Consider the following 26,617-nt stretch of genomic DNA (forward strand, 5'->3'; position numbering starts at 1 on the left):
TTTTCATATCATAATTTCTATTTCAAAATCTTTATATATAAATCCCAATCTTCTGTTTTGGCAAAATAGGGGTTAAGGGTTAATGGATTCTCCCATTCTAGAATGTTTACAAGGTAAAATTTATAGTCAAGACATGAATAGGTAAGCCTCATATCTAGAATTAACTTATTGTAAAATATGTCACTGAGCTAACAGTCTTTGATAAATACAAATTAAAAGCATATTTAACAACTTGAGAACAACTAATTATCAATACAATTCAGACCTAGGATAGTGCCTTTCTTGGGATATCATATTATTGAATTCCTTCTGATATTTTATTTACATGCCTCACCACTACAAGTTGATAATACTAATATAAAGCCCAACAGAGTGATGTGTACTGATAAACATTGCTCTGCTTGAGACTTCATTGGCATAAGTGTATTTTAAATGTTACTTCTTAGTTGGCCTTTCTAGGAAGCTATCTATACAAATGAAGAAAAAGGGCATTAAACAGAATTTCAAAAGAAATCAAACACTGGCTGCTTATGATGACATGTTGAAGAACAGGTTCAGAAATGAACACTTTGGTTGTAATATAAAATGAGCTGCAATTAGTATTTCAGACTTTCTTTTACAAGTTTAAATGGATATTATATTCAAAGTAAAAAAAAATACATTCATAAACATTAAAGCCTATTATATAAAACTGGCAGCAATTAAGTTTAGTTCTTAGTGTTTCTATATAAATAATGAACTAATTGTTTTCTCCTTATTCTGCAAAACCAGATAGTTAATGCAATTGATCTCAAATTTAGGATTAAAAAAAAAAATCATACATATACAAAGTAATTTTAATACCTTTGGAAAATTATAAGACTAGGAAAGAACAATTTTAAACTTGTATATTTTACTATTATAAAGTTCTAAAACATTAAATGGTTTTTCTTCTTAAACCAAGTAAGAATAACAATGTGCAGAAAAAGATAAACAATTTTGCTCTTCAAGCAAGTAATTATACTTCAGACTGGAATTGCATTTGAATTTGCTATTTTCTCCCTACAAGAGAACCAGGCAGAAGAGAATCCAGGTGAAACTAATAAACTGCCAGGTGCTTTCAAACAACTTCTTTTCATACAGGAACTTCTAAACAATCACAGTATTATGTGGGTTGATATCTTTTCCTTCAGTCTTCTTCTGACAGACTCAGTGAAGTTAGATAGAGAAGATCTATATTTGGAAGCAAAGGAGAAAGAAACATATAATAAGAAACATTATCCAGCAAACCAATTTACTCATTCTTAATTTCTTTTTATAGCCAATTAATTATGAAAAGTTACTAAGGTTTTTTAGTGCTGAAATTAACTTCATATTTACTTACCTTTCAACATAAATACAGCATTGTATTTCTTTAAAAGTCTGAACTTATGCTATTAAAGAGGGTTTTATGTTAAATTATTTTTCATCTAATAAACTTTCTTTACTCAGTGACCCACACTGGTAGTCTTAACTATTTTTAAAAACATTTTGGATATTGATCCTAATACTTACACCCACTAAGAACGTTACTGGGATCAAATCAAAGATATCAGGACCCAAATCTTAATTAGGTGTATTTTATCTAACTCATAAAATTGTCCCCAAAAAAGACAAACATTTTGTCTTTTCTTTTTATGATATAACTTATATGTAGAACCTAAAAAATACAACAAACTAGTGAATATAACAACAACAAAACAAACTCATGGATAAAGAGACCAAACTAGTGATTACCAGTGAGGACAGGGAAGCAGAGAAGGGCAAGGCGGGGATAAGGAGGTCAAGAGGTACAAACTATCATGTATAAAACAAACTACAAAGATATATGGTACAACACAGGAAAATATAGCTAATATTTATAATAATTATATATGAGGCATAAAATTCCAAAATTGTGAATCAGTATATTGTATACCTGTAACATACATTAACTATAATTCAATTTTGTAATTTTATTTTTTATTTGTTTATTTTAATTGGAGGCTAATTACTTTACAATATTGTGATGGTATTTGCTGTACATTCACATGAATCAGCCACGGATGTACATGTGTTCCCCATCCTGAACCTCCTTCCCACCTCCCTCCCCATCCTGTGCCTCAGGGTCATCCCAGTGCACCAGTTCTGAGCACCCTGTCTCATGCATTGAACCTGGACTCGTGATTTATTTCACATATGACAATATACATGTTTCAATGCTATTCTCTGAAATCATCCCACCCTCGTCTTCTCCCACAGAGTCCAAAAATCTGTTCTTTACACCTGTGTCTCTTTGCTGTCTTGAATATAGGGTCATCGTTACCATCTTTCTAAATCCCATATATATGCGTTAGTATACTGTATTGGTGTTTTTCTTTCTGGCTTACTTCACTCTGAATAATAGGCTCCAGTTTCATCCACCTCATTAGAACGGATTCAAATGCATTCTTTTTAATGGCTGAGTAATATTCCATTGTGTATATGTATCACAGATTTCTTATCCATTCATCTGTCAATGGACACCTAGGTAGCTTCCATGTCCTAGCTATTGCAAACAGTGCTGCGATGAACATTGGGGTACATGTGTCTCTTTCCCTTCTGGTTTCCTCAGTGTGTATGCCCAGCAGTGGGATTGCTGGGTCATAAGGCAGTTCTATTTCCAGTTTTTTAAGGAATCTCCACACTGTTCTCCATAGTGGCTGTACTAGTTTGCATTCCTACCAACAGTGTAAGAGGGTTCCCTTTTCTCCACACCCTCTCCACCATTTATTGTTTGTAGACTTTTGAATAGCAGCCATTCTGACTGACGTGATATGGTACCTCATTGTGGTTTTGATTTGATTTTCTCTGATGATGAGTGATGTTGAGCATCTTTTCATGTGTTTGTTAGACATCTGTATATCTTCTTTGGAGAAACATCTGTTTAAGTCTTTGGCCTATGCTTTGTTTGTGTCACTTATTTTTCTGGAATTGGGCTGCAGGAGTTGCTTGTATATTTTTGAGATTAATTCTTTGTCAGTTGCTTCATTTGCTATTATTTTCTCCCATTCTGAAGGCTATCTTTTCACCTTGCTTATAGTTTCCTTCGCTGTGCAAAAGCTTTTACGTTTAGTTAGGTCCCATTTGTTTAGTTTTGCTTTTATTTCCATTACTCTGGGAGGTGGGTCATAGAGGATCCTGCTATGATTTACGTCAGAGAGTATTTTGCCTATGTTTTCCTCTAGGAGTTTTATAGTTTCTGGTATTACATTTAGATCTTTAATCCATTTTGAATTTATTTTTGTGTATGGTGTTAGAAAGTGTTCTAGTTCCATTCTTTTACAAGTGGTTGACCAGTTTTCCCAGCACCACTTGTTAAAGAGATTTGTCTTTCCTCCATTGTATATTCTTGCCTCCTTTGTCAAAGATAAGGTGTCCATAGGTGCATGGATTTATCTCTGGACTTTCTATCTTTCTAGTTCAATTTTCTTAAATGGTCCTGAGGAATCTTAGTACTATAAGACAATTTAGTACTAGAATAGTACTAATCTTAGTACTATTCAACTATTGCTTAGCACTTAGTATGGAGAAGGCGATGGCACTCCACTCCAGTACTCTTGCCTAGAAAATCCCATGGATGGAGGAGCCTGGTAGGCTGCAGTCCATGGGGTCGTGAAGAGTTGGATACATATGAGCAACTTCACTTTCACTTTTCACTTTCATGCATTGGAGAAGGAAATGGCAACCCACTCCAGTATTCTTGCCTGGAGAATCCCAGGGATGGGAGAGCCTGGTGGGCTGCCGTCTATGGGATCGCAAAGAGTTGGACACAACTGAAGCGACTTTGCAGCAGCAGCAGTAGCACTTAGTAATGCATTAGACTTAGAAAGCAATGGATTTAGAAAAGGCAGAGGAACCAGAGATCAAATTGCCAGCATCCATTGGATCATAGAAAAAGCAAGCGATTCTAAGAAAAACATCTACTTCTGCTTCATTGACTATACTAAAGCCTTTGATTGTGTGGATCACAACTAACTATGAAAAATTCTTAAGAGATGGGAATACCAGGCCACTGTACATGCCTCCTAGGAAACCTGTATGCAGGTCAAAAAGCGATTTCAAATCCTAAAATATGATGCTGTTAAAGTGCTGCACTCATATACCAGCAAATTTGGAAAACTCAGCAATGGCCACAGGACTGGAAAAAGTCAGTTTTCATTCCAATTCAAAGAAGGGCAATGTCAAAGAATGTTCAAACTACTGCACAATTGCACTCATTTCACATGCTAGCAATGCTCAAAATCCTTCAAGCCAGGTTTCAACAGTATGTGAACTAAGAACTTCCAGATGGACAAGTTAGATTTAAAAAAGGCAGAGGAACCAGAGATCAAATCGCCAATATCTGTTGGATCATAGATAAAGCTAGAAAATACCAGAAAAACAAAAAAAACATCTACTTCTGCTTCATTCACTATGCTAAAGCCTTTGACTGTGTAGACCACAACAAACTATGGAAAATTCTTCAAGAGATGGGAATACCAGACGATCTTACCTGCCTCCTGAGAAATACGTATGCAGGTCAAAAAGGAACAGTTAGAACTGGACATTGAGCAATGAACTGGTTCCAAATTGGGAAAGGAGTACATCAAGGCTGTATATTGTCACCCTGCTTATTTAACTTACATGCAGAGTACATCATGAGAAGTGTCAAGCTCGATGAAGCACAAACTGGAAGATTGCTGGGAGAAATACTAGTAACCTCACATATGCAGATGACACTACCCTTAATGGCAGAAAGTGAAGAGGAACTAAAGAGCATCTTGATGAGATGAAAGAGGAGAGTGAAAAAGTTGGCCTAAAATCAACATTCATGGCATCCAGTCCCATCATTTCATGGCAACAGATGGGGAAACAATGGAAACAGTGACAGATTTTGTTTTCTTGGGCTCCAAAATAACCGTGGATGATGTCTGCAGCCATGAAATTAAAAGATGCTTGTTCCTTGGAAGAAAAGCAGATAAATTAATTTGTCTACAAAGTCCATATAGTCAAAACTATGGTTTTTCCAGTAGTCACGTACAGATGTGAGAGTGAAAGTCGCTCAGTTGTGCCTGACTCTTTGTGACCCCATGGTCTAGACAGTCCATGGAATTCTCCAAGCCAGAACACTGGAGAGGATAGCCATTCCTTTCTCCAGGGGATCTTCCCAACCCAGGGATCGAAGATGTGAGGGCTGGACAATAAAAAAGGCTGAGGGCCAAGGAAGTGATGCTTTTGAACTGTGGTGCTGGAGAAGACTCTTCACAGTTCCTTGGATAGCAAGGAGATCAAACCAGTCAACCCTAAAGGGAATCAACCCTGAATATTCATTGGAACAACTGATGCTGAAGCTGAAGCTTAAATATTTTGGCCACATGATGCAAAAAGCTGACTCATTTGAAAATACCCAGATGCTGGGAAAGATTGAGGGAAGAAATAGAAGGGGCAACAGAGGATGAGATGGTTGGGTGGCATCATTGACTCAATGGGGTTGAGTTTGAGCAAACTCCAGGAGATAGTAGCCTGGCATTCTACAGTCCATTGGGTCACAAAGAGTCAGACACAACTGAGTGACTGAATGACAACAAAAGCAATGGATTTTAAATATATGGTAGAGCAAAATATAACTAATTTTCACTTAGGAGTAAAATTTCATTGTGGTTTGGATTTGCATTTCCTGATGATTGGAGACTGTTGAGAATCATTTCATATGTATGTGGCTATATATGTATATCTTCTGAAAAATGTCTATTCAGGTCCTCTGCCTATTTTGTAATCAAGTTATTTGTTTTTCTTTGTTTCTGATGTTGAGTTGTATGTTCAGTTCTGTTCAGTTCAGTTGCTCAGTCGTGTCTGACTCTTTGAGACCCCATGAACTGCAGCACGCCAGGACTCCCTGTCTATCACCAACTCCCAGAGTTTACCCAAACTCATGTCCATCGAATCGGTGATGCCATTTAACCATCTGTTTGTCCCCTTCTCTGTTGTCCCCTTCTCATCCTGCCTTCAATCTTTCCCAACATCAAGGTCTTTTCAAATGAGTCAGCTCTTCGCATCAGGTGGCCAAAATATTGGAGTTTCAGCTTCAACATCAGTCCTTCCAATGAACACCCAGGACTGATCTCCTTTAGGATGGACTGGTTGGATCTCCTTGCAGTCCAAGGGACTCTGGAAAGTCTTCTCCAACACCACAGTTCAAAAGCATCAATTCTTCTGCACTCAGCTTTCTTTATAATCCAGTACTCAGATCCACACATAACTACTGGAAAAACCATAGCCTTGACTAGATGGACCTTTGTTGGCAAAGTAACGTCTCTGCTTTTTAATATGCTGTCTAGGTTGGTCATAACTTTCCTTCCAAGGAGTAAGTGTCTTTTAATTTCATGGCTGCAATCACCATCTTCAGTGATTTTGGAAACCCCCAAAATAAAGTCAGCCACTGTTTCCATTGTTTCCCCATCTATTTCCCATGAAGTGATGGGATCAGATGCCATATTCTTAGTTTTCTGAATGTTGAGCTTTAAGCCAACTTTTTCACTCTCCTCTTTCACTTTCATCAAGAGGCTTTTGAGTTCCTCTTCACTTTCTGCCATAAGGGTGGTGTCACCTACATATCTGAGGTTATTGATACTTCTCCCAGCAATCTTGATTCCAGCTTGTGCTTCCTCCAGCCCAGCGTTTCTCATGATGTACTCTGCATATAAGTTAAATAAGCAGGGTGACAATATACAGCCTTGACATATTCCTTTTCCTATTTGGAACCACTCTGTTGTGAGTTGTGAGTTCTTTGTATATTTTGAATATTACCCTTTATTGCATTATCCTTTGAAAAATATCTTCCCCCATTGAGTAGGCTATATTTTTGGCTTGTTGATAGTTTCCTACAATGTGCAAATTATTTTTAGTTTGATATGGTCCCATTTGTTTATTTTTCATTTTGTTGCATTTGCCTGAGGAGACAGATCCAAAAAAATATTGCTAAGACTGATGTCAAAGAGCATATTATCTATTTTTTTCTTCTAGGAGTTTTATGGTTTCAGGCCTTACACTTAAGTTAATTTTTTATATGATGTCAAAAGTAGCTTTTTTTTTTTTTAGAGTAGTATATTCCTTTTTTTGACTGTAGTATATTTAAAAAGTAGTATTTTTTTTTTTTTTTTTGCATATAGCTGTTCAGTTCTCCTAAATTGTTGCATATAGCTGTTCAGTTCTCCTAAATTGTTGAAGTGGCTCTCTTTACCCCATTGTAAACCCTTGCCTCCTTCATTGTAGATTAACTGGTCATACGTGCATGAGTTTATTTTTGGCCTCACTATTTAGTTCCATTGGTCTATGTGTCTGTTTATGTGCCAGTACTATACTGTTTTGATTACTGTGTCTTTATAATAGAGTTTGAAATCAGGAACCATTATCTGCAAGCATTTTCTTCTTTCTCAAGATTGTTCTGGTTTAGGGTTTCTCACGTTTCCATAGAACTTTTAGAATTATTCATGAGAAAAATGCCATTGGTATTTTGATGGGAATTGCATTGACTCTGTAGATTCCCTTGGGTAATGTGGTAACTTTAACAATATTAATTCTTCCAGTTCATGAACATGGTATATCTTTCATTTGTATTAATCTTTACTTTTTTTTATCAATATCTTATAGTTTTATGAATATAGATTTTACCTTCTTACTTGCATTTATTCCTAGGTATTTCATTCTTGATGGAATTGTAAATAGGATTGTATCCGTAATTTCTCTTTCTACTAACCCTGCTGCTAAGTCACTTCAGTTGTGTCCGACTCTGTGCGACCCCATAGACGGCAGCCCACCAGGCTCCCCCGTCCCTGGGATTCTCCAGGCAAGAACACTGGAATGGGTTGCCATTTCCTGCTCCAATGCATGAAAGTGAAAAGTGAAAGTGAAGTTGCTCAGCCGTGTCTGACTCCTAGTGACCCCATGGACTGCAGCCTACCAGGCCCCTCCGTCCATGAGATTTTCCAGGCAAGAGTACTGGAGTGGGGTGCCATTACCTTCTCCGTCTACTAACCCATATAAATGCAGTAGATTTCTATGTAATTTGTATCCTGCTACTTTATTGAATTCATTGATGAGTTCTAGTAGTTTTTATGATATCCTTAGAATTCTGCATATAGCATGGGTCCCCAGCCTCTGGGACCTAATTCCTGATGATCTGAGGTGGAGCTTTACTTTTATACATAATAATAATAGAAATAAAGTGCACAATAAATGTAATGCACTTGAATCATTTTGAAACCTCCCACCTGAAGTCCATGGAAAAATTGTCTTCCACAAAACCCATCCCATGTGCCACAATGGCTGGGGACTACTTATATATAGCGTCATCTCATCCACAAGCAGTAACAGTTTGATTTATTTCTTTCCAAATTAGAATCCTTTTATTTCCTTTTTTGCCTGAGTGTTGTGGCAAGTACTTTTAATACTATGTTGAATTACATTAGCAAGAGTGGGCAATTTTTTCTTGTTCCTGATCTTGGAAGAATGCTTTCAGCTTTTCACTGTTAAGGATGATGTTTGCTCTACTTTTGTCATATATGATCTTTATTATGCTTAGGTATGTTCTCCCTATTCCCACTCTTTTGAAACTTTTAATCAAAAATATACACTGCACTTTGTCAAAACTCTTGTTGCACCTATTGAGAAGGGCATACAATTTTTATTCAATATGTTAATGCAGTTCTATTATATTGATTTATTTGTGGATATGGAACCATCACTGTGATAAATCCCACTTGATCATGATGTGTTATCCTTTTAATAGATTGTTGAATTTGGTTTGCTAATATTATGTTGAGAACTTTTGCATCTATGTTCATTAGTGATATTGGCCTATAATTATTTTATTTTTGATGTCTTTTTCTGACTTTAGTAAATAGATGGGGAAACAGTGGAAACAGTGTCAGACTTTTTTTTTTTGCTCCAAAATCACTGCAGATGGTGATTGCAGCCATGAAATTAAAAGACACTTACTCCTTGGAAGGCAAGTTATGACCAACCTAGATAGCATATTCAAAAGCAGAGACATTACTTTGCAAACAAAGGTCCGTCTAGTCAAGGCTATGGTTTTTCCAATGTCATGTATGGATGTGAGAGTTGGACTGTGAAGAAGGCTGAGTGCCGAAGAATTGATGCTTTGTTGAAGAAGACTCTTGAGAGTCCCTTGGACTGCAAGGATATCCGACCAGTCCATCCTACAGGAAATCAGTCCTGACATTCATTGGAAGGACTGATGTTGAAGCTGAAACGCCAATACTTTGGCCACCTCATACGAAGAGTTGACTCATTGGAAAAGACTCTGATGCTGGGAGGGATTGGGGGCAGGAGGAGAAGGGGACGACAGAGGATGAGATGGCTGGATGGCATCACCGACTCGATGGATGTGAATCTGAGTGAACTCCAGGAGTTGGTGATGGACAGGGAGGCCTGGCGTGCTGCCATTCATGGGGTCGAAAAGAGTCAGACCCGACTGAACGACTGAACTGAACTGAACTGATGATACTATGGCTTCATAGAAGGATTTTCAGTGTTTATTCTTTAGTTTTTTAGATTACTATGAGAAGAGAGTTGTTAACTTTTCTTCAACTGTTGAGTAGAATTCACCTGTGAAGGCCTCTGGTCCTAGACTTTTGTTTGTTGGGAGTTTTTTGATTACTGATAAATTTGATTACTTGTAATTAGTTTGTTCATGTTTTCTATTTTTTCTTATTTAGTTAGTCTTATGAGACTGTACATTTCTAGGTATTTATACATTTCTTCCACGTTGACCATTTTATTGGAGTATCATTGTACATAGTAATTTCTTATGAGTCTTTGTATTTCTGTCTATGGTGTTGGTTGTATCTGCTCCCTTTTCATTTCTAATTTTATTTATTTGGGCCCTCATTATTGCTTTTTCCTTCATGAGTCTGGCTAAATGTTTATTAATTTTAAAAAAATCTATTTCACTTATCTTTTTTATTTAAAAATTTTTGTCTCTATTTAATTTATTTCTGCCCCAATCTTTATTCTACTTTTATTCTTCATTTTTTTCAACTAATTTTGGGTTTTGATTTTCTTCTAAATCTTTCAGGTATAATGTTATATTATTTACTTGAGATTTTTCTTGGTTCTGAGGTAGGCTTGTATCACCATAAACTTCCCTCTTTGAACTGCTTTTGCTATGTCCCACAGATTTTGGATAATTACATTTCCATCTTCTCTGTCTCAAGGTATTTTAAAATTTCCTCTTTGATTTCAACAGTGACTAAACTGTGTTTGCTTAGTCATATATTGTTTAACCTACATATGCTTATTGGAGAAGGCAATTATGGTTTCTTGCATTTTTTTTTTCCCCTTCTTGTAGGTGATTTCTTGTCTCATACCATTGTGGTTGGAAAAGTTGCTTGATGATTTCAGTCTTTTTAAATTATTGATTTTTGTTGTTGTTGTTGTGACTTAGCATATGATAGGTACAATGAAGCCCTGTGCCACAACAACAGAGCCCGCATGCCACATCTACTGAAGCCTGCACACCTAGAATTCATGCTCCACAAGAGAAGCCACTGCAATGAGAAGTTTACTCATCACAACTAGAGAAGGCTCACCTGCAGCAACAAATAGCCAACACAGTCCAAAAACTAATTAAAAAAAAAAAAAAAAAAGGCAATACTTTTCACATTGATCTCCAGATTAAACATACTGCTATCCAAGTCACAGCTGACTTTTTGAAGAAACTACAACCTAATGTTAAAATCTGTATGGGAATTCAAGGGAACTAGAATAACCAAAACAATCTTGAATAACTACAAAATTGGAGGACTCACACATTCTGATTTAAAAACATGCTACAATATTACAATAATCAATAGGACTCATAGGATTAATTCAAGGAGTGACATACAGATCAATGAAACAGAACTAAAAGTCCAGATATAAATTCTTACATTTGTGGTCTACAGATTTTTGACATTAGTGTCAGTAGTGCTAGGGTAATTCAGGGAGTGAAAAATAATAATTTCAACAAATAGTGTTAGAGAATTTGGATATCTTCATGCAAAAGAAGTTGAACCCCTTCCTCACACAATACACAAAATTTAACTCTAAATATTACAGGCATAAATATAAAAGACAAAACTATAAAACTCTTGGAAGGAAATATAAATGTAAATATAAAGTATTTGTGATCTTGGATTAGTCAATGGTATTTTTAATACAACATATAAAGCACAAACAACCAAAGGGGGGAAAAATAGACAAATGGAACTTTACCAAAACTAAAAACTTTTGTGCTCAAAAGACAGCACTGAGAAAATGAAAGGACAGCTAATAGGATGGAAGAAACTAATTTTCAAATCATGTATCTCATGAGGGCTATGTATTCAAATATATAAAAGAGTATGGATGTGAAAGCTGGACCATAAAGAAAGCTGAGTGCTGAAGAATTGATGCTTTTGAACCATGGTATTGGAGAAGACCCTTGAGAGCCTCTTGGACTGTAAGATCAAGCAATTCAATACTAAAGGAAATCAGTCCTGAATATTCATTGGAAGGACTGGTGCTGAGGCTACTCTGGCCACATGATGTGCAGTACTGACTCAATGGAAAAGACCCTGATGCTGGGAAAGATTGAAGGCAGGAGGAGAAGGGGACGGCAGAGGGTGAGATGGCTGGATGGCATCACTGACTCAATGGACATGAGTTTGAGCAAGCTCCAGGAGATGGTGATGGACAGGGAGGCCTGGCATGCTGCAGTCCATGGGGTCGCACTGAGTTGGACATAACTGAGCACTTAACTGAACTTTACATCTTAACTATTAAAAGACAAGTAAGTTAATTGAAAAAAAAATGTGCAAAGAATTTGGATAGACAGTTCTCTAAAGAAGATAGACACATGGTCAATGAGTACATGAAAAGATGCTCAGTATGGTTAATCATTAGAGAAATGTAATCAAAATCACTGTAATGTTAATCACCATTTAACATCCACTACTATGGCTATAATAACAACTATTGGTAAGAATATAGAAAAATTGGAACCCTTATATAATGCTGTTAAGAATATAAATTGCTGCAACCATTGTGGCAGTTCCTCTATAAGTTAAACATAGAAACACTATATAATCCAACAATCTCACTCTTGGATATATACCCCAAATACCTGAAAACATATGTACAAACAAAAACTTGTACATGAATGTCCAGAACAGAATTATTCATAATAGACAAAGAGTGACAGTAACTGACTCCCTTGCTATAGCAAGTTCTAAATAAATAAACTTTTCTTATTCTCATTGAGAAGATCTGGCAGTTTGAGGTTCCTGAGAAAGTCAGAAGGAAAGGGATCCATGCATAGATGGAGGTAATACCTTCCATGACACATAGAGGAAAAGGAGGGTTGGTGTGGGTAGAGTGGGAACTGGATTAGGTGGGAGTCTTGTTTTATACTTGGAAGCTGAGGATATTAATGTGCTGACTTCTCTTTTCTCTATGATATGAGGCAAGGCCATCTTCTTTACAATAATGGTCTAAAACTTAAAGTGAGTAGAAAAAGTTAGAAACAGTTATTGTGGAGTGCAATGCAGCAAGTTGACCACAGAAATGCAGGTTTTTCCAGACAATTTGAGACTGGATGAAGAATTTGAAGCATTTCCAATCCGACTGCTTGTATATTCTCCAACAGTAATAATATGCCTGTCTGAAGACTTCAGAATTCTTCCAAAACAAATGAGATGACGACAGAGCATCAGGAAAACCTGTAATATTGGCAGCAATTATGGAAATAATGAATTATATAATCTTAGCAAAAGAAAGGGACCAGTCAATGGTCAATGCTTCATTGGAATGAGGTTGGAATAGTGACAGTGTGTGACCAAGCTCTGGATATGACAACAGGTGTGCAGGGCTGAAATCAGTAGAGAAACCCTTGGGAAAGACTGTATATTCTGCTTATTTTTCTTCTTTAATAGAATTTTAACAAAACAAAGCAGAAGATATGTGGTTTGCCTTGTTATTTTATTTTGAGTGGTAACAGGATTTAATTTATAATTAAAATATTATCAGGGGTTTTATTTATAAATTAGCAATATTCTGAGGAACTGTAGATACACTGAAAAGATTTTGAACATTTCTTTTGATCTGTCAGCCAGTTTAGTTGCTCAGTTGTGTCCAACTCTTTGCAACCCCAAGGACTGCAGCAAGCCAGGCTGCAGTTTCTGTTGATAACTGCTTATAATTTTAAGATCAGGAAAGTTTAGAATTCATCTAATATTTTGATATTAATGATAATGTCAAGAGAACTGTGGCATTTAATACCACACATCACTATTAAAAAGAAAAAAAATTCATCCAAGAGTGAAATGTATTGATAAAAAGTTGTTAATAAAAAGTTTTTCTCAAGTCACTTAAATACTCTTTTGCTATTAAGAACAGCATATTTTTCAAATATATTACTGCTATGTAATAATAAATTTTAACTGATATCACTAATTGAATAACAGAGAACAAAAAAGTTATGCTACAAAGATATTTTAGATTCCTGAACATGATAGAGAACAGGTACTCTATTTTTTGTTTTTCATTTTAATTTTTTGGCTGCACCATGAGACATGTGGGATCCTTGTTCCTTGACCAGGGATGCAACCCTCACACTTTGCATTAAAAGTGCAGTCTTAACCACTGGACCACTAAGGAAGTCCCTAGAATAGCTACTTTAACCAAATATCTCCAAAAATAATTATTATACACTTTGTAATGGGGAATCAGTTTCCAAAGTGAAGAAAACTCTGAAATTAGGCTTTAGTCTATCATATATATATTTTTTTTCATATAGGGAAATAAACATTTATTATAATAATATATATATAACTACTATATTTTATATATTTATAAATTCAGTACATTGTATGCATTATCATTAAGGCATCAGGGTCTTTGTAAAAGAGCTTGATATCATCAGTAAATTAGGAACTTTAAAATTTTCTCTGACATGATTCTTGGACACTGTGTAACAGGAGGGAAAGGGACAGGGCACGACTTTTCGAAGAATGACATAGCCCAAGGACACAACATAAACAGATTAGAATCAAGGGGTCCAAGATGGCAGCCAATTCGACTTTGACTAGACTTTGATCCTCAATTAGCAAGCTAAATGACACATCCAGAGGCACCATGACAGATACAAGGCACTGTCAAAAGACCAAGGAATGGGTGATGGCCCAATTCCTGGAAATCTCCACCTCTTCCCCAAAATAGTTGGAATAATCCTCCTTTTCATTAGCATATTAAATTACTCAGCCCATACAAACTAACCACATGCCACATGCCACATTTTTCAGCTGCACTTGCCCTCTACAATGCCACAGAGGTCTGTGGAGTTTGCTTCTCTCTGAATCTGAATAAATCTTCTTATGTATCACTTTTTCTCTCACTGAATTCTTTCTGTGATGAGACATCAAGAACCTGAGCTTCCTAATAAAGGAAACAAGGTGCTGTGGGTTTTGGCTAAGTTCAAGTCATGGCCACATGGCTTCGAGTCCCAAGCTGGGTTTTGGCTGGATTCAAGTACTAGCACATGGGTTCAAGCCCCAATCTGAGGTAAACAGTTTCAACTGGGCTATGATTAAGAATACAGTAATTTTCTATATTATATTTAGTTTTGAGCAAGACATTCTACAGATATTATACTCCACTCAAGAATTCCCTATACTTGAAGCTACTTTCAGGCTACAGATGATTATAGTCTAAACGTTAGGGGCCAAGTCTTATCATCAACGAGCTTATATTCTGATATTAATGATTTGATGAAATAAAGTAGAATATGATAAATTCCTTTAAGTAATTACTGGTAAAAATACAGTGAATCTTGAGAGTGGAAAATTATTTCAAACTATTTGGATCAGGGTGGGCCTCATACAGAAAATAGAGTTGGAAGAGAATCCTGGGGTAGAGAGGCAGAGTTTGCACCTGGTAAGATGAGGGAGCCATACCTGGAAGTGCAGACACTTACAGCACAGATGTAGGGAAGCAAAAGTTCGGCTTGGCATTTCATTCAAAGATGGGAACAACAAAGGGCAGAAACAGTATGGAACTAACAGAAGCAGAAGATATTAAGAAAAGGTGGCAAGAAAACACAGAACTATAAAAAAATATCTTCATGGCCCAGATAATCACAATGGTGTGATCACACCTAGAGCCAGACATTTTGGAATGCGAAGTCAAGTGGGTCTTAGGAAGCATTGCTACAAACAAAGCTAGTGGAGGTGATGAAATTCCAGTTGAGCTATTTCAAATCCTAAAATATGATGCTGTTAAAGTAATGCACTCAATATGCCAGCAAATTTGGAAAACTCCGCAGCGGCCACAGGACTGGAAAAGGTCAGTTTTCATTCCAATTCCCAAGAAAGGCAATACCAAAGAATGCTCAAACTACTGCACAACTGCACTCATCTCACACTCTGGCAAAGTAAAGCTCAAAATTCTCCAAGACATGCTTCCTTCAACAGTATGCGAGCCATCAACTTCCAGATGTTCCAGCTGGTTTTAGAAAAGTCAGAGGAACCAGAGATCAAATTGCCAACATCTGTTGGATCATAAAAAAAAGCAAGTGAATTCCAGAAAAATGTCTACTTCTGCTTTATTGATAACGCCAACGCCTTTGACTATGTAGACCAGGAGAAACTGTGGAAAATTCTTCAAGAGATGGGAATACCAGACCACCTTACCTGCCTTCTGAGAAATCTGTATGCAGGTCAAGAAGCAACAGTTAGAACTTGACATGGAACAACAGACTGGTTCCAAATAGGGAAAGTATTGTCACCCTGCTTATTTAACTTATATGCAGAGTACATCATGTGAAAAGCCAAGCGGGACAAAGCACAAACTGGAATCAAGATTGCTGGGAGAAGTATCAGTAACCTCAGATATGCAGATGATACTACCATTATGGCAGAAAGTGAAGAAGAACTAAAGAGCATCTTGATGAAAGTGAAAGAAGAAAGTGTAAAAGTTGGCTTAAAACTCAACATTCAGAAAACTACGATCATGGCATCAAGTCCCATCACTTCATGGCAAATAGATGGAGAAACCATGGAAACAGCGACAGACTTTATTCTCTTGGGCTCTAAAATCACTGCAGATGGTGACTGCACCTGTGAAATTAAAAGACACTTGCTCCTTGGTAGAAAAGCTATGGCAAATCTAGACAGCATATTAAAAAGCAGAGACATTACTTTGCCTACAGAGTTCCATCTAGTCAAAGCTGTGGTTTTTCCAGTAGTCATGTAAAGATGTGAGAGTTGGACTATAAAGAAAGCTGAGGGCCAAAGAATTGATGCTTTTGAACTGTGGTGTTGGAGAAGATTCTTGAGAGTCCCTTGGACTGCAAGGAGATCCAACCAGTCCATCCTAAAGGAAATCAGTCCTGAATATTCATTGGAAGGACTGATGCTGAAGCTGAAACTCTGATACTTTGGCCACCTGATGCAAAGAACGGACTCACTGGAAAAGACCCTGATGCTGGGAAAGATTGAGGGCAGGAAGAGAAGGGGACAACAGAAGATGAAATGGTTTTGTGGCATCACCGACTCAATGGACATGAGTTTGAGTAAGCTCCGGGAGTTGGTGATGGAAAGGGAAGCCTGACGTGCTGTAGTCCATGGGGTCACAAAGAGTTGGACACCTCTGTGCAACTGAACTGAACTGAATGTTGAGAGTCTAGCAACACTGCTGCTGCTGCTGCTGTTAAGTTGCTTCAGTCGTGTCTGACTCTGTGCGACCCCATAGATGGCAGCCCACCAGGCTCCCCCATCCCTGGGATTCTCCAGGCAAGAACACTGGAGTGGGTTGCCATTTCCTTCTCCAATGCATGAAAGTGAAAAGTGAAAGCGAAGTCATTCAGTTGTGTCCGACTCTTCACAACCCCATGGACTGCAGCCTACCAGTCTCCTCTGTCCATGGGATTTTCCAGGCAAGAGTACTGGAGTGGGGTGCCATTGCCTTAGACCCATGGTATTGTTGCCAGGAATGCATTCTGTGTGGGGGCCTTAAACCAGTATCAGACTCTGAATGAAGTGCATGCCCTGGATAGCAGTGAAAGGTCACAAGCAGACGGAAGTTCCTGAGGTGATTTCCCAATAGCCCTTGTGACCAACACCCTCCCTGCCCCTAGGGTCTGTTTACCTATGTATGTGCCTCTTAGATAAGACCCCTTGTGGCAGACCAAAACCCCACTCTTGTTCTGAATTGATCAGTCAATTTGACCCATTGCCTAGGAATCCAAAGCAAACCACCATATGCATGCATGATGGCCCTTCTCTCTGTCTGCATTCTGCCAATTATTTTCCCATGTGGCCCCTTGAGGCATGCTGGGTGCTTGCTTCAGACCTGTGAGTAATAAACTTCTCTATTTCAACATATCTGTGGTCAGCTGTTTAAATAAGGCTCACTATTCTGTACTGTGCCCCCACTTAACAGATGTTAATTTAACAAAGTCAGAATACCCACACTCTGCCTTCAGAGAATTTCCACCATGGGGTGGTGGGGGAGGGGAGGGGTCCAGTCAGTTAATACATTATTACAATGCAGTGAGTCCAGTACTTTGACAAAAGTATACAAACAGTGCTGAGAGCAAAAAATGGGCACTTAATAAAATCAGTAGGAGGTATCAAAACCAGGGAAGGTGTCTCAAAGCATGACTTGATAGTAAGGAAAAGAATAAATGAACAGAAGTGTAACTATAAAGTAAGATGTGAAGAATGGACTGACTTTAAAGTAATGGTAACAGTTCTAGCTATTATCTGTTTAACACTTACTATGTAGTAGGTATGGTTATGATAAGGTACATGCCTTTATTAGCTTAATTTTACAGGCCTGAAAGTGAAGGGAAGCTCACAAGGGATGAGCTGTGTGGCCAGAGCTAGAACTCAGGCAGTCCCTTCTTAACTCTTACCCACTCTGAGAGAGGACAAGGGAGAAGAGATGCTCCTGGAAAGATACCGTTTGTAAAGTGATGCTTGCTAAATTATGGAAGTTCTCACTTCAGCCTCCTGAAGGCTACAGACAGTTAAGGATTTTAATCAAGGTGTGACACTTTAATCAAGCTCATAAGGTATGACATTACAGTTTAAAAAGACCATATGATAAAACAAAAAAATGGACTTTCTAGAAAGAGACCTGGAGGCTGGAGTGAGTAGTTAAGGTGTGGAGGTCATGCTGGAGAGCTATAAGAGGCACTGAGATAGTCACAGAGATAAAGGAAGAAGCAGGTTATCAAGTAGAAATGAAAGCCTGGGCAATCACATAGAACTGAACACTGGGGCACTGTGCTCAGAAGTTTAGGCTGGGACAGTTACATGTATATTTCACGGCACAGTGCCTAATACATGGTAATTTGGAGAACAAAGGAGAAATATTTGAGTGAGAAGAATTAAAGAACCTATTTTTAGCTATTCATTCAATAACTCATCAAATATTTCTGAAGAGTTGATGACAGTTACCAGGTATATAGCTATGACCAGAGCAAATTCTTGTTCTCATGAAACTTACATTCCAACAAGAGAGGAAGATACTAATCAAACAACAAAGTAAATATATGTTATGTATGTCACATGGCATTAGGCTTTATGGAGAAAAACAATAAAAGGAAAACAGAAGTATCTTGGGTAGGGTGAAGAATTGTTTTAAGATTTTATTTTGGTACTTCTTTTTTACATAAAAGATCATCAGGGAAATCCTTCCTGATGACATGAATGGTATTTGAACAGAGAGCTGAGTTATAGGAATAGCTGTGCAGAAGCCATGGCTTATATTTATATATCTACTATGGCCATGGGCTTCAAGTTTCTGCAGGGCAGCTGCAATGACTCCAGATAGGCAGTTGGACACCCTATACAGGGCCTGAAAAGCAGAGTGATTTATTCCAGAGATGGTCAAAAAGGAGCAATGTATCACTGAAACCAAGGAAAGTTCATTCTATTATTTGACACACAGAGACAGCTGATGTATACATTGGATTCAAGAAGAAGGACGTCACTAGAGACCTTTCCCAGAATGCTACAGGAGCAGTGCATTGAAACTAAATGGGAAAAAAGGAAGTACCACTTTTTCCAAGAAATCTGATTGTGCAGAAGAACCTGGGTTGGTCACTAAAGAGCATCATGGGATAAATGGCACACCTTTTTTTCTTTTTTTTTTTAAAGATGAAATAGATCAGTTTTAACATATTGAATCTGCTGGGGAAGAAAGGGAGTAATTGTTGGATCAAGGTTCCTGAGATATGGAGACATTACCCATAACCAAGAGAGAAATCTCTTAATGAAAGGCCAGGAAGGGAAAACAGGACATTACGCAAATGTAGATGCATGTAGTTTGAGGGCAGGGTCCAGTTTGAACCTTGATTATCTCCATTTTCTCTTGGAAGAGGAATTATCTCTTGCTGTGAGTTGGATAAGGATTTCAAAAAGTTAAAGGGAACTAGAGGTCATTACAGGTTTGAAATATAACCAAATGGGATTGAGAGATACCCAAAAGTAAGAAGAGTTATTTCCAGAGAGCCCTGCTAATGTTGGAGACAAAATGCTCCACTGAAGTGGAGATTCTGCGCTAAAGGCAGAAGTTGGCTTTTGGATAAGCCAAAGACTGAGAAGGGCCACACAATAAGACAGAAAGGTTTGGAGGCAGAACAGAGATTTGGCAGAGGTGGATGGGGGGTCAGAAGCCCATGACTTTAAGTGATTAAGAATAAGGCAGACAGAACCAAAGTTGATCACACACAAGAGTATTTGGGTGTGGAGAAAGCATACAAAGCCCCACTGTGGGAGTGGAATGAAATAATACAAATGAACCTATATATATAAGATAGACTCACAGACATAGAAAACAAATGGGGGACAAAATGAGGAGAATGAGGATTAACAGAAACAACTACTATACATAAGATACATAAGCAACAAAGAACTATATCCAGTAGCTTATAATAATCTACAATGGAAAAGAATCTGAAAAAAATTTATAACTGAATCACTTGGCTATATACCTGAAACAAACATACTATTGTAAATCAACTACGATTCAATAAAATTGTTTTATTAAAAAGCAGTTTTATTAATTGTTTTACTAAAAATACAGAACTATAAACACTTGTATTTGGATAGCAATCAAGGGTCTCAGTTTAAATTAATGTGTTAATTTACCTTTAATGTGTTAATTTAGCTTTACCAAAACTATTTTCATAGCCATTACCTCTGAGAAAAGAGCATGGGCGATAGGGGAGTGTGAAAGTATTTTACTTTTGATTTGATATTCTTCCAGACTGTTAGAAAAAAAAATTATACCATGAATATATATTATAATTATTATTAAAAAGCTAGAAAAAGTATGTGTTAACAAGATGTGTAGTTACCTTTGCATATACTATCAATAAAATCAGGCCTATAGCAGGATGACACTGTTGGAAGTGGATATTAAGAGAGTCCAAAGCCCCTAACTCATTTTCACTTTGTAGCTCTCACATCAACCTTTGAATTTGGATTTCCTGACACCCTTCTTTTGCTTTCCTTCACTCTAATTCACTTACAGCTGAAAGTGTTGCCAAAGTATTTTTGAGAAAAAAGAATATCAAGAAAATAAATTTTATATTGAATTAACTATTTTAATTATTTATTTATATTTACTTAACTATATTGATTAATTTTTTAATTAACTCATCTATTAGGAAATCTCACTGGGGATCTTTGAAAAAGACTCTGGAAGAAGGAAAAATAGAGTGAAGATAACATAGCTTTCCCATCAAGTGAGCTGAAAGTCTAAACCACTCTAAAGTGTTAATTTGTAAAAATTCAAAGTCAACTGTTTACTTGACCTGTCCTTTTACAATCTTCCTTAACCCTAACCGAATCAAGTCAAGACAGGTGATTTTATCTAAAGCATGTAGAAAACAAAGTGGACCAATGAAGGAAAGTTCAGCCTCAGAGTTTCGCTACAAATATTTACAGCATTTTATCCAGTTGTCAAAGTATCTTTGTTGCAAGACATATAAAAAATATGCACATATTCAGGATAGTGAGAATCAGGCTATGAAACCTGAAGACAACACTTAGAGCACTGGTTTGGCAAGATCTTGGGAAAGTATCTTTTTTTTTTTTTTTTTTTTTACAAAAAAATTATTGAAGTATAGTTGTTTTATACAGTTTTAATTTCTGCTGTACAGCAAAGTGACTCAGGTATATATATATATATATATATATATATATATATATATATTCCTATTCACATTATTTTCCATTATGGTTCACTGGATATTGAATATAGTTTCCCACAGGGAAATTATCTTAATGTTTCTCTTTCATTGGCTGTTATACTATCACTGGATTCCAAAATGTGACTTTTACACATTCTTCAAAGAACTATAGCTGGAACACAGGACTAGCCTAAACACTGAGAAAATGGATGCTGTAACCTGAGCAGTTCTTTAAAAAGATTACCTACCTTTTGTAAAGTATTGCCATTATTAAATGTTTTTTATGGCTTTCGACTTAGGTTTCCCTTTGGTTTACAGATTTGGTTTACTGGTCAAAATCTTCCTTAACTTTGACAGTTCAAATTTCACTACTCTATCTTATTTACTTACAGCCCCAGTTTTTATGGCAGGTGGTTTGTGGAGAAAGCCAATACAACCTGTGACTTACTAAAGGGCTTTTGTTTGCATTTGTGAGGCATCTTTTCCTGAACATGCAGGAATTTCCTGGCTACTGTGAGGTGCCTCTTGTTACTTTCAAAAAGTCCTGGAAAAATCTTGAACTTCCATTCCTTCTAAGCACAGATTTTACCATTATTTATTTGAGACTGAAATTCATTATCAACACACACCAAGGGATTTTTAATATATAAAAAACTTTTAAAGCATGTTTTAGTTTCTACTAATTGGCTGATCAAGAACTTCCTCTTGTATTTTTCTGGATTTCGCCACCAAATTTATTTTTCATATTTTGATAGTAAAGAGTAACTTGTTACAGATGCAGGTGTAGAGAATTTGGCTTTTTATCTTAGCCCTCTTGATAAATGCTTATTAGTGAACTGCTCTTCCTTTATGTAATGCTCTACTACAGTCTTCACTGGTTTGAAAAGCATGTATTAAATATTAGCTACAGTAATCATTTATTTATTTATTTTTGGCTTCAAAATCACTGCAGATGGTGACTGCAGCCATGAAATTAAAAGACGCTTACTCCTTGGAAGGAAAGTTATGACCAACCTAGACAGCATATTAAAAAGCAGATGCATTACTTTGGCAACAAAGGTCCGTCTAGTCAAGGCTATGGTTTTTCCAGTAATCCATACTTGTAAGAGTTGGACTATAAAGAAAGCTGAGGGCCAAAGAATTGATGCTTTTGAACTGTGGTGTTGGAGAAGACTCTTGACAGTCCCTTGGACTGCAAGGAGATCCAACCAGGCTATCCTAAAGGAGATCAATCCTGAATATTCATTGGAAGGACTGATGTTGAAGCTGAAACTCCAATATTTTGGCCACCTGATGTGAAGAGCTTACTCATTTGAAAAGATCCTAATGCTAGGAAAGATTGAAGGCGGGAGAAGAAGGGGACAACAGAGAATGAGATGGTTGGATGGCATCACCCACTCAATGGAGATGCATTTGAGTAAGCTCTGGGAGTTGGTGATGGACAGGGAGGCCTGGCGTGCTGCAGTCCATGGGGTTGCAAAGAGTTGGACACGACTGAGCGACTGAACTGAACAGCAACCATTATTTCCCTGAATGAATAGTGCCATAAAAGCTCCAGTCCACAGGCCAAATGAATAGACTAATTTAGCAATTGCCTGTGTTATGTTAACCAGGCTGAGGGACATTTCTATGACTTTTTTTAAAAAAAGATATACTTCATTAGAATTGAAGAGCTTAAAATAATTACAATGGAATGTCAATTTCTTATTTTTGTATGAAGTTATTTAAACTTGGGTGATGTTTGGAGTTAACTGATTCAAACAACACTACTGGTGATGGTGGTGGTGTAAAATCAGGAACAAAATTCGATTCAGAGTATATCCTTAAAAATGCAACCATCAATATTAATTCTATTAGTGAAGCTGGAAAACTGCTATGTCATTAAGTTGATTTCATATCTGAAAATAAATATTTTCAGGAAGAATATGCTACTAAATATTGAGGTTAATACATCATCCATTTGGTGGAGCTGGGAAAATTTGTCTGAATGTTTTCAAGCCTAGAATGGTGTTCATGGGAAATGTGCTTGTTCTGAATAACATAGGGAGATATTCAGATTTTTTCAAAACACTAGTTGCAGATACATCTATTATTAATTAAATTCTCCTGGTGCCTGATTTTTTAATTATGAAAATTTTCAAACACACAAAATAGTACTAATCCTCATATAACTATCAATCAGATTCAACAGTTATCAAGATTTTCCTACATTTTCCTCATCTGTCCCATCAAATTATTAGAGCAATTCCCAAATATCATTTCATTTCTCTGTTAAGTATGCAAACCATAGTATGCATTACTTCAAGGGACATCACAGTAAAGTCATTGTCACATATTCAAAATATGCTGATCTGGAACATTGCCAAAATGTAAACATTGCCAAAACCATTTTCCATCAGAAATACCTCAGGGGAAGGGCACTCGTGAATGGAGAGGCATACATCTCCTCTGAAGGCAGTTGGGTCTGTGCAATTTTCTTCTCATTGCCAAATTAGCTGGGGAGGGGGAGGGCGGAAAGAAAATATTAGAGCATTTACAGAAAATTAGATGCTGTTTAATCTGATGATTGTGAGGGAATATTCTGGATCCAAATTATGCTGTGATTATCTGCTATCTTTTCATATATGATTGTGATATAAAAAATTAATGGGATGTAAATGCATGGCAGGTATTCCTAACAGTTTGTATTGATGCTGGGATCTAATAGTAAAATTCTCCTCCTACATGACTTCTTTCTAAATACTCCTAGCCCTTTTAGTGTATGTTGTGAATTTAGCACACATATTTCACAAGAATATTTTCCAAATTGTTCTGTAATTTTAGAAGAGAAACAATTTGAGTAGCAATTCAATTGCTATAAACAGTAAGAAGGGATCATCTATTTCCAGAGTTGCTAATTTGAAACATTTTTCTTATTTATGTAAAAAGGGCAGATCAAGAGACCTCATTTGAACTAATCTCAGTGATCAAACTTCTGGTTAACTAAAAGGCAGAAACTGAATGTTTAATTAGTTATGCACCATTTTCTGTTGTAAATGGATAAGTATATTATCAAGGAAATAATCTAACATATTTGGATAGAAATGTTATCATCTCTGTATTTAAATTAGGTTTGGCTCTTTTCCTTAAAAAACTGTCTAATTTATTTATTTTTTTTTTATCTGCCAGTGCTTTGAACTCCTAGATGTTTAGTTTTGAAGTAAAAACACTTTAAAATAACTTTGTTTACTAAGTTCCTATTAAGAACAACAGAACAGATAATAATCTTTGAAAAATGTGTCAAGTAATTTAATATTATCCTGACCATACACAGTTTTGACTTTTTTTTTTTTTTTTTTTTGGTTTGGCTCTATAAGCATACTACTACTACAAATGGCACTTTTTAAAGTGACACATCTAACTATATATCTAGAAATAACTCTTTTTACTTATAAGGACAATGTAACTATGATAGTTTTGGGATCGATTTTCTTTGAATTTAGAAAAAACAGTGGTAGAATATTTGTCATCATTTTAAAAGCCAGCTATTATTTTAAAATATCCAAATAACAGTCCTAACAGGACAGAAAACATACTTCTGAACTCCTACACACTCACTCCCAACCCCCTTCAACCACTGACCCTCCCCTCCACCCCCCATCCCCCCTCCAGCCCCCCCCCCACCCCATCCCCAACAAGCACACATCTAAGTGATTTTCAACAGAAACACAGTCAGGCTCAGAAGCCCATTCACACAAACAGATATGAAATTAAGTTACTCCGTTACAAATGGGCAAAGTCCTACCTTGCCTTTGTCCGTGGATAAGTAGAAGACTCATCATAAAAATAACAAATAGAAGAAAGAACTGGTGAAATCTCATTTTTCTGCCAATCCACAGTGGAGCTAAAGCTTACAAGGTAACCCCTCTTTGAATAGTCTGTGTGGTATCTGTGTGGCTCTCCTCACATTCTAAAGACAGACCTCAGAGCACAGCTTGCTGCGTTCTCCAGAAAGGTTAATGATCACAGCAGAGAAGGTTTCTGGTGCTGTGAGGCGGTCAGAGCCCCTTAGGCCCCACACCCCTCCTCCACCCGCCTCTCCGGCCAAGGCCACGCCCCTTTATTTCCATAAGTAAATATTGGTGACGCCAGGAGTCCAGGATTTGGGTGGAAATGTCAGCTGCCAGCCCCTGGGAGAGGCTGCCTAAGTCTGATCAGGCTGTGGGGAGTGTGTGCAATAACATACTGGCTTGGCCTCCTCCCTCACTATTTACATCTGTTTACACTTTGCACATTGGTGCCATATCCAGAAACCCAGAGGAATGACAGGAAGTCTGTTTTTTTTTTTTTCAGAAGGCATTATGAAGCTCTAATTTAGACCGTCGAATGCTTTGTGGCAAAGAAAGTGCTGAAATACTTTATCTTTTCCAAACCTATTGCAAAGTGGTGACTGTTTGCCCCAAGTCTCAAAATAGCTTAATCTATGAGGGTTTACATCAATAAACATTCCTAGAATTTAGAATGTTCTGAAATAAATCGGAATTTTTTTCTTATTCTACAAAGTGCCGTTTCTAAAGTAATGCAGATAGTTTTCATCTGCAGTACACCCAGGATTTTAAAAAAGGAAGTTCAGGCAAGCCATAAACTCATGAAATCTGGATTCTGTTAAGATTTACATATGGTAGCTGATATATTTCAGACTCAGTAATTATGAATGAGCTCAGAAGACAAAAGCATCTCTTGTCATCTTTTTCACACACGCTCCAAGATTGCTTGTAGTTTTATTTATTGCCTGTCGTATATAGCTGTTATAAATGAAAATGACTGTACTTACAATAAAGCAAACTGAAATGATAGTGAAGATACACTTGAATACAGGTAGATCCCAAATAGCAAATTTAAAGCATAAGCAAATTGTGAATTGCCAGGAATTTTGTTGCATTTCACTTTTCTAGATTCAGGCACTTGCTACTTAACCTTGGGCTTCCTGAGGTTTGATATTAATGCATAATTTGCTTATCTTCAACATCAGTCTGTAGGAATTCCTGCCTACCTGCTTATGCAAGCACTTCATAACAAGCATGTTTGTGCTTAGTCACTCAGTCGTGTCCAACTCTTCATGATTCCATGGACTATAGCCCACCAGGCTCCCTCTGTCCATGGAATTCTCCAGGCAAGTCACCATTTCTTACTCCAGGAGATCTTCCCAACCTAGGGATTGAAATTGTGTCCCTTGCGCCTCCTCATTGGCAGGTGGATTCTTTACCACAACAAGCAAGAACATACAGAATTTTTTTAAATCATTTTCTTAAAATTTTGAGAACATTTGCCCATCTGGAGACTGAAAGTATGGGGTTAAAGGGCACCATGTACCTGTGCTGC

At 37.0% G+C, this 26,617-nt stretch overlaps 1 protein-coding gene across 1 annotated transcript; it reads right to left on the reverse strand.

The window, feature by feature from the left end:
- On the reverse strand, nucleotides 1-25,531 carry APELA (apelin receptor early endogenous ligand). The gene is made up of 3 exons (XM_025290430.3): nucleotides 25,041-25,531; nucleotides 23,662-23,751; nucleotides 1-1,212 (listed from the first exon to the last, which is right to left on the reverse strand). Exons 1-2 carry the CDS (start codon nucleotides 25,114-25,116, stop codon nucleotides 23,663-23,665), a joined length of 165 nt encoding a protein of 54 aa, XP_025146215.1. The 5' UTR covers nucleotides 25,117-25,531; the 3' UTR covers nucleotides 1-1,212; nucleotide 23,662.
- Between the last annotated feature and the right edge of the window lie 1,086 nt (nucleotides 25,532-26,617).

Source organism: Bubalus bubalis, chromosome 7 (assembly GCF_019923935.1).
Source record: "Bubalus bubalis isolate 160015118507 breed Murrah chromosome 7, NDDB_SH_1, whole genome shotgun sequence".
Classification (NCBI taxonomy): Eukaryota; Metazoa; Chordata; class Mammalia; order Artiodactyla; family Bovidae; genus Bubalus; species Bubalus bubalis.

Bases quoted from the DNA above. Each gene is read 5' to 3' on its own strand.
- APELA (XM_025290430.3), bottom strand. From the start codon at position 25,116: ATGAGATTTCACCAGTTCTTTCTTCTATTTGTTATTTTTATGATGAGT. The intron at 23,752-25,040 runs GTAGGACTTTGC...CCCCCTCCCCAG, and splicing joins TATCCACGGACAAAGGCAAG to CTAATTTGGCAATGAGAAGA.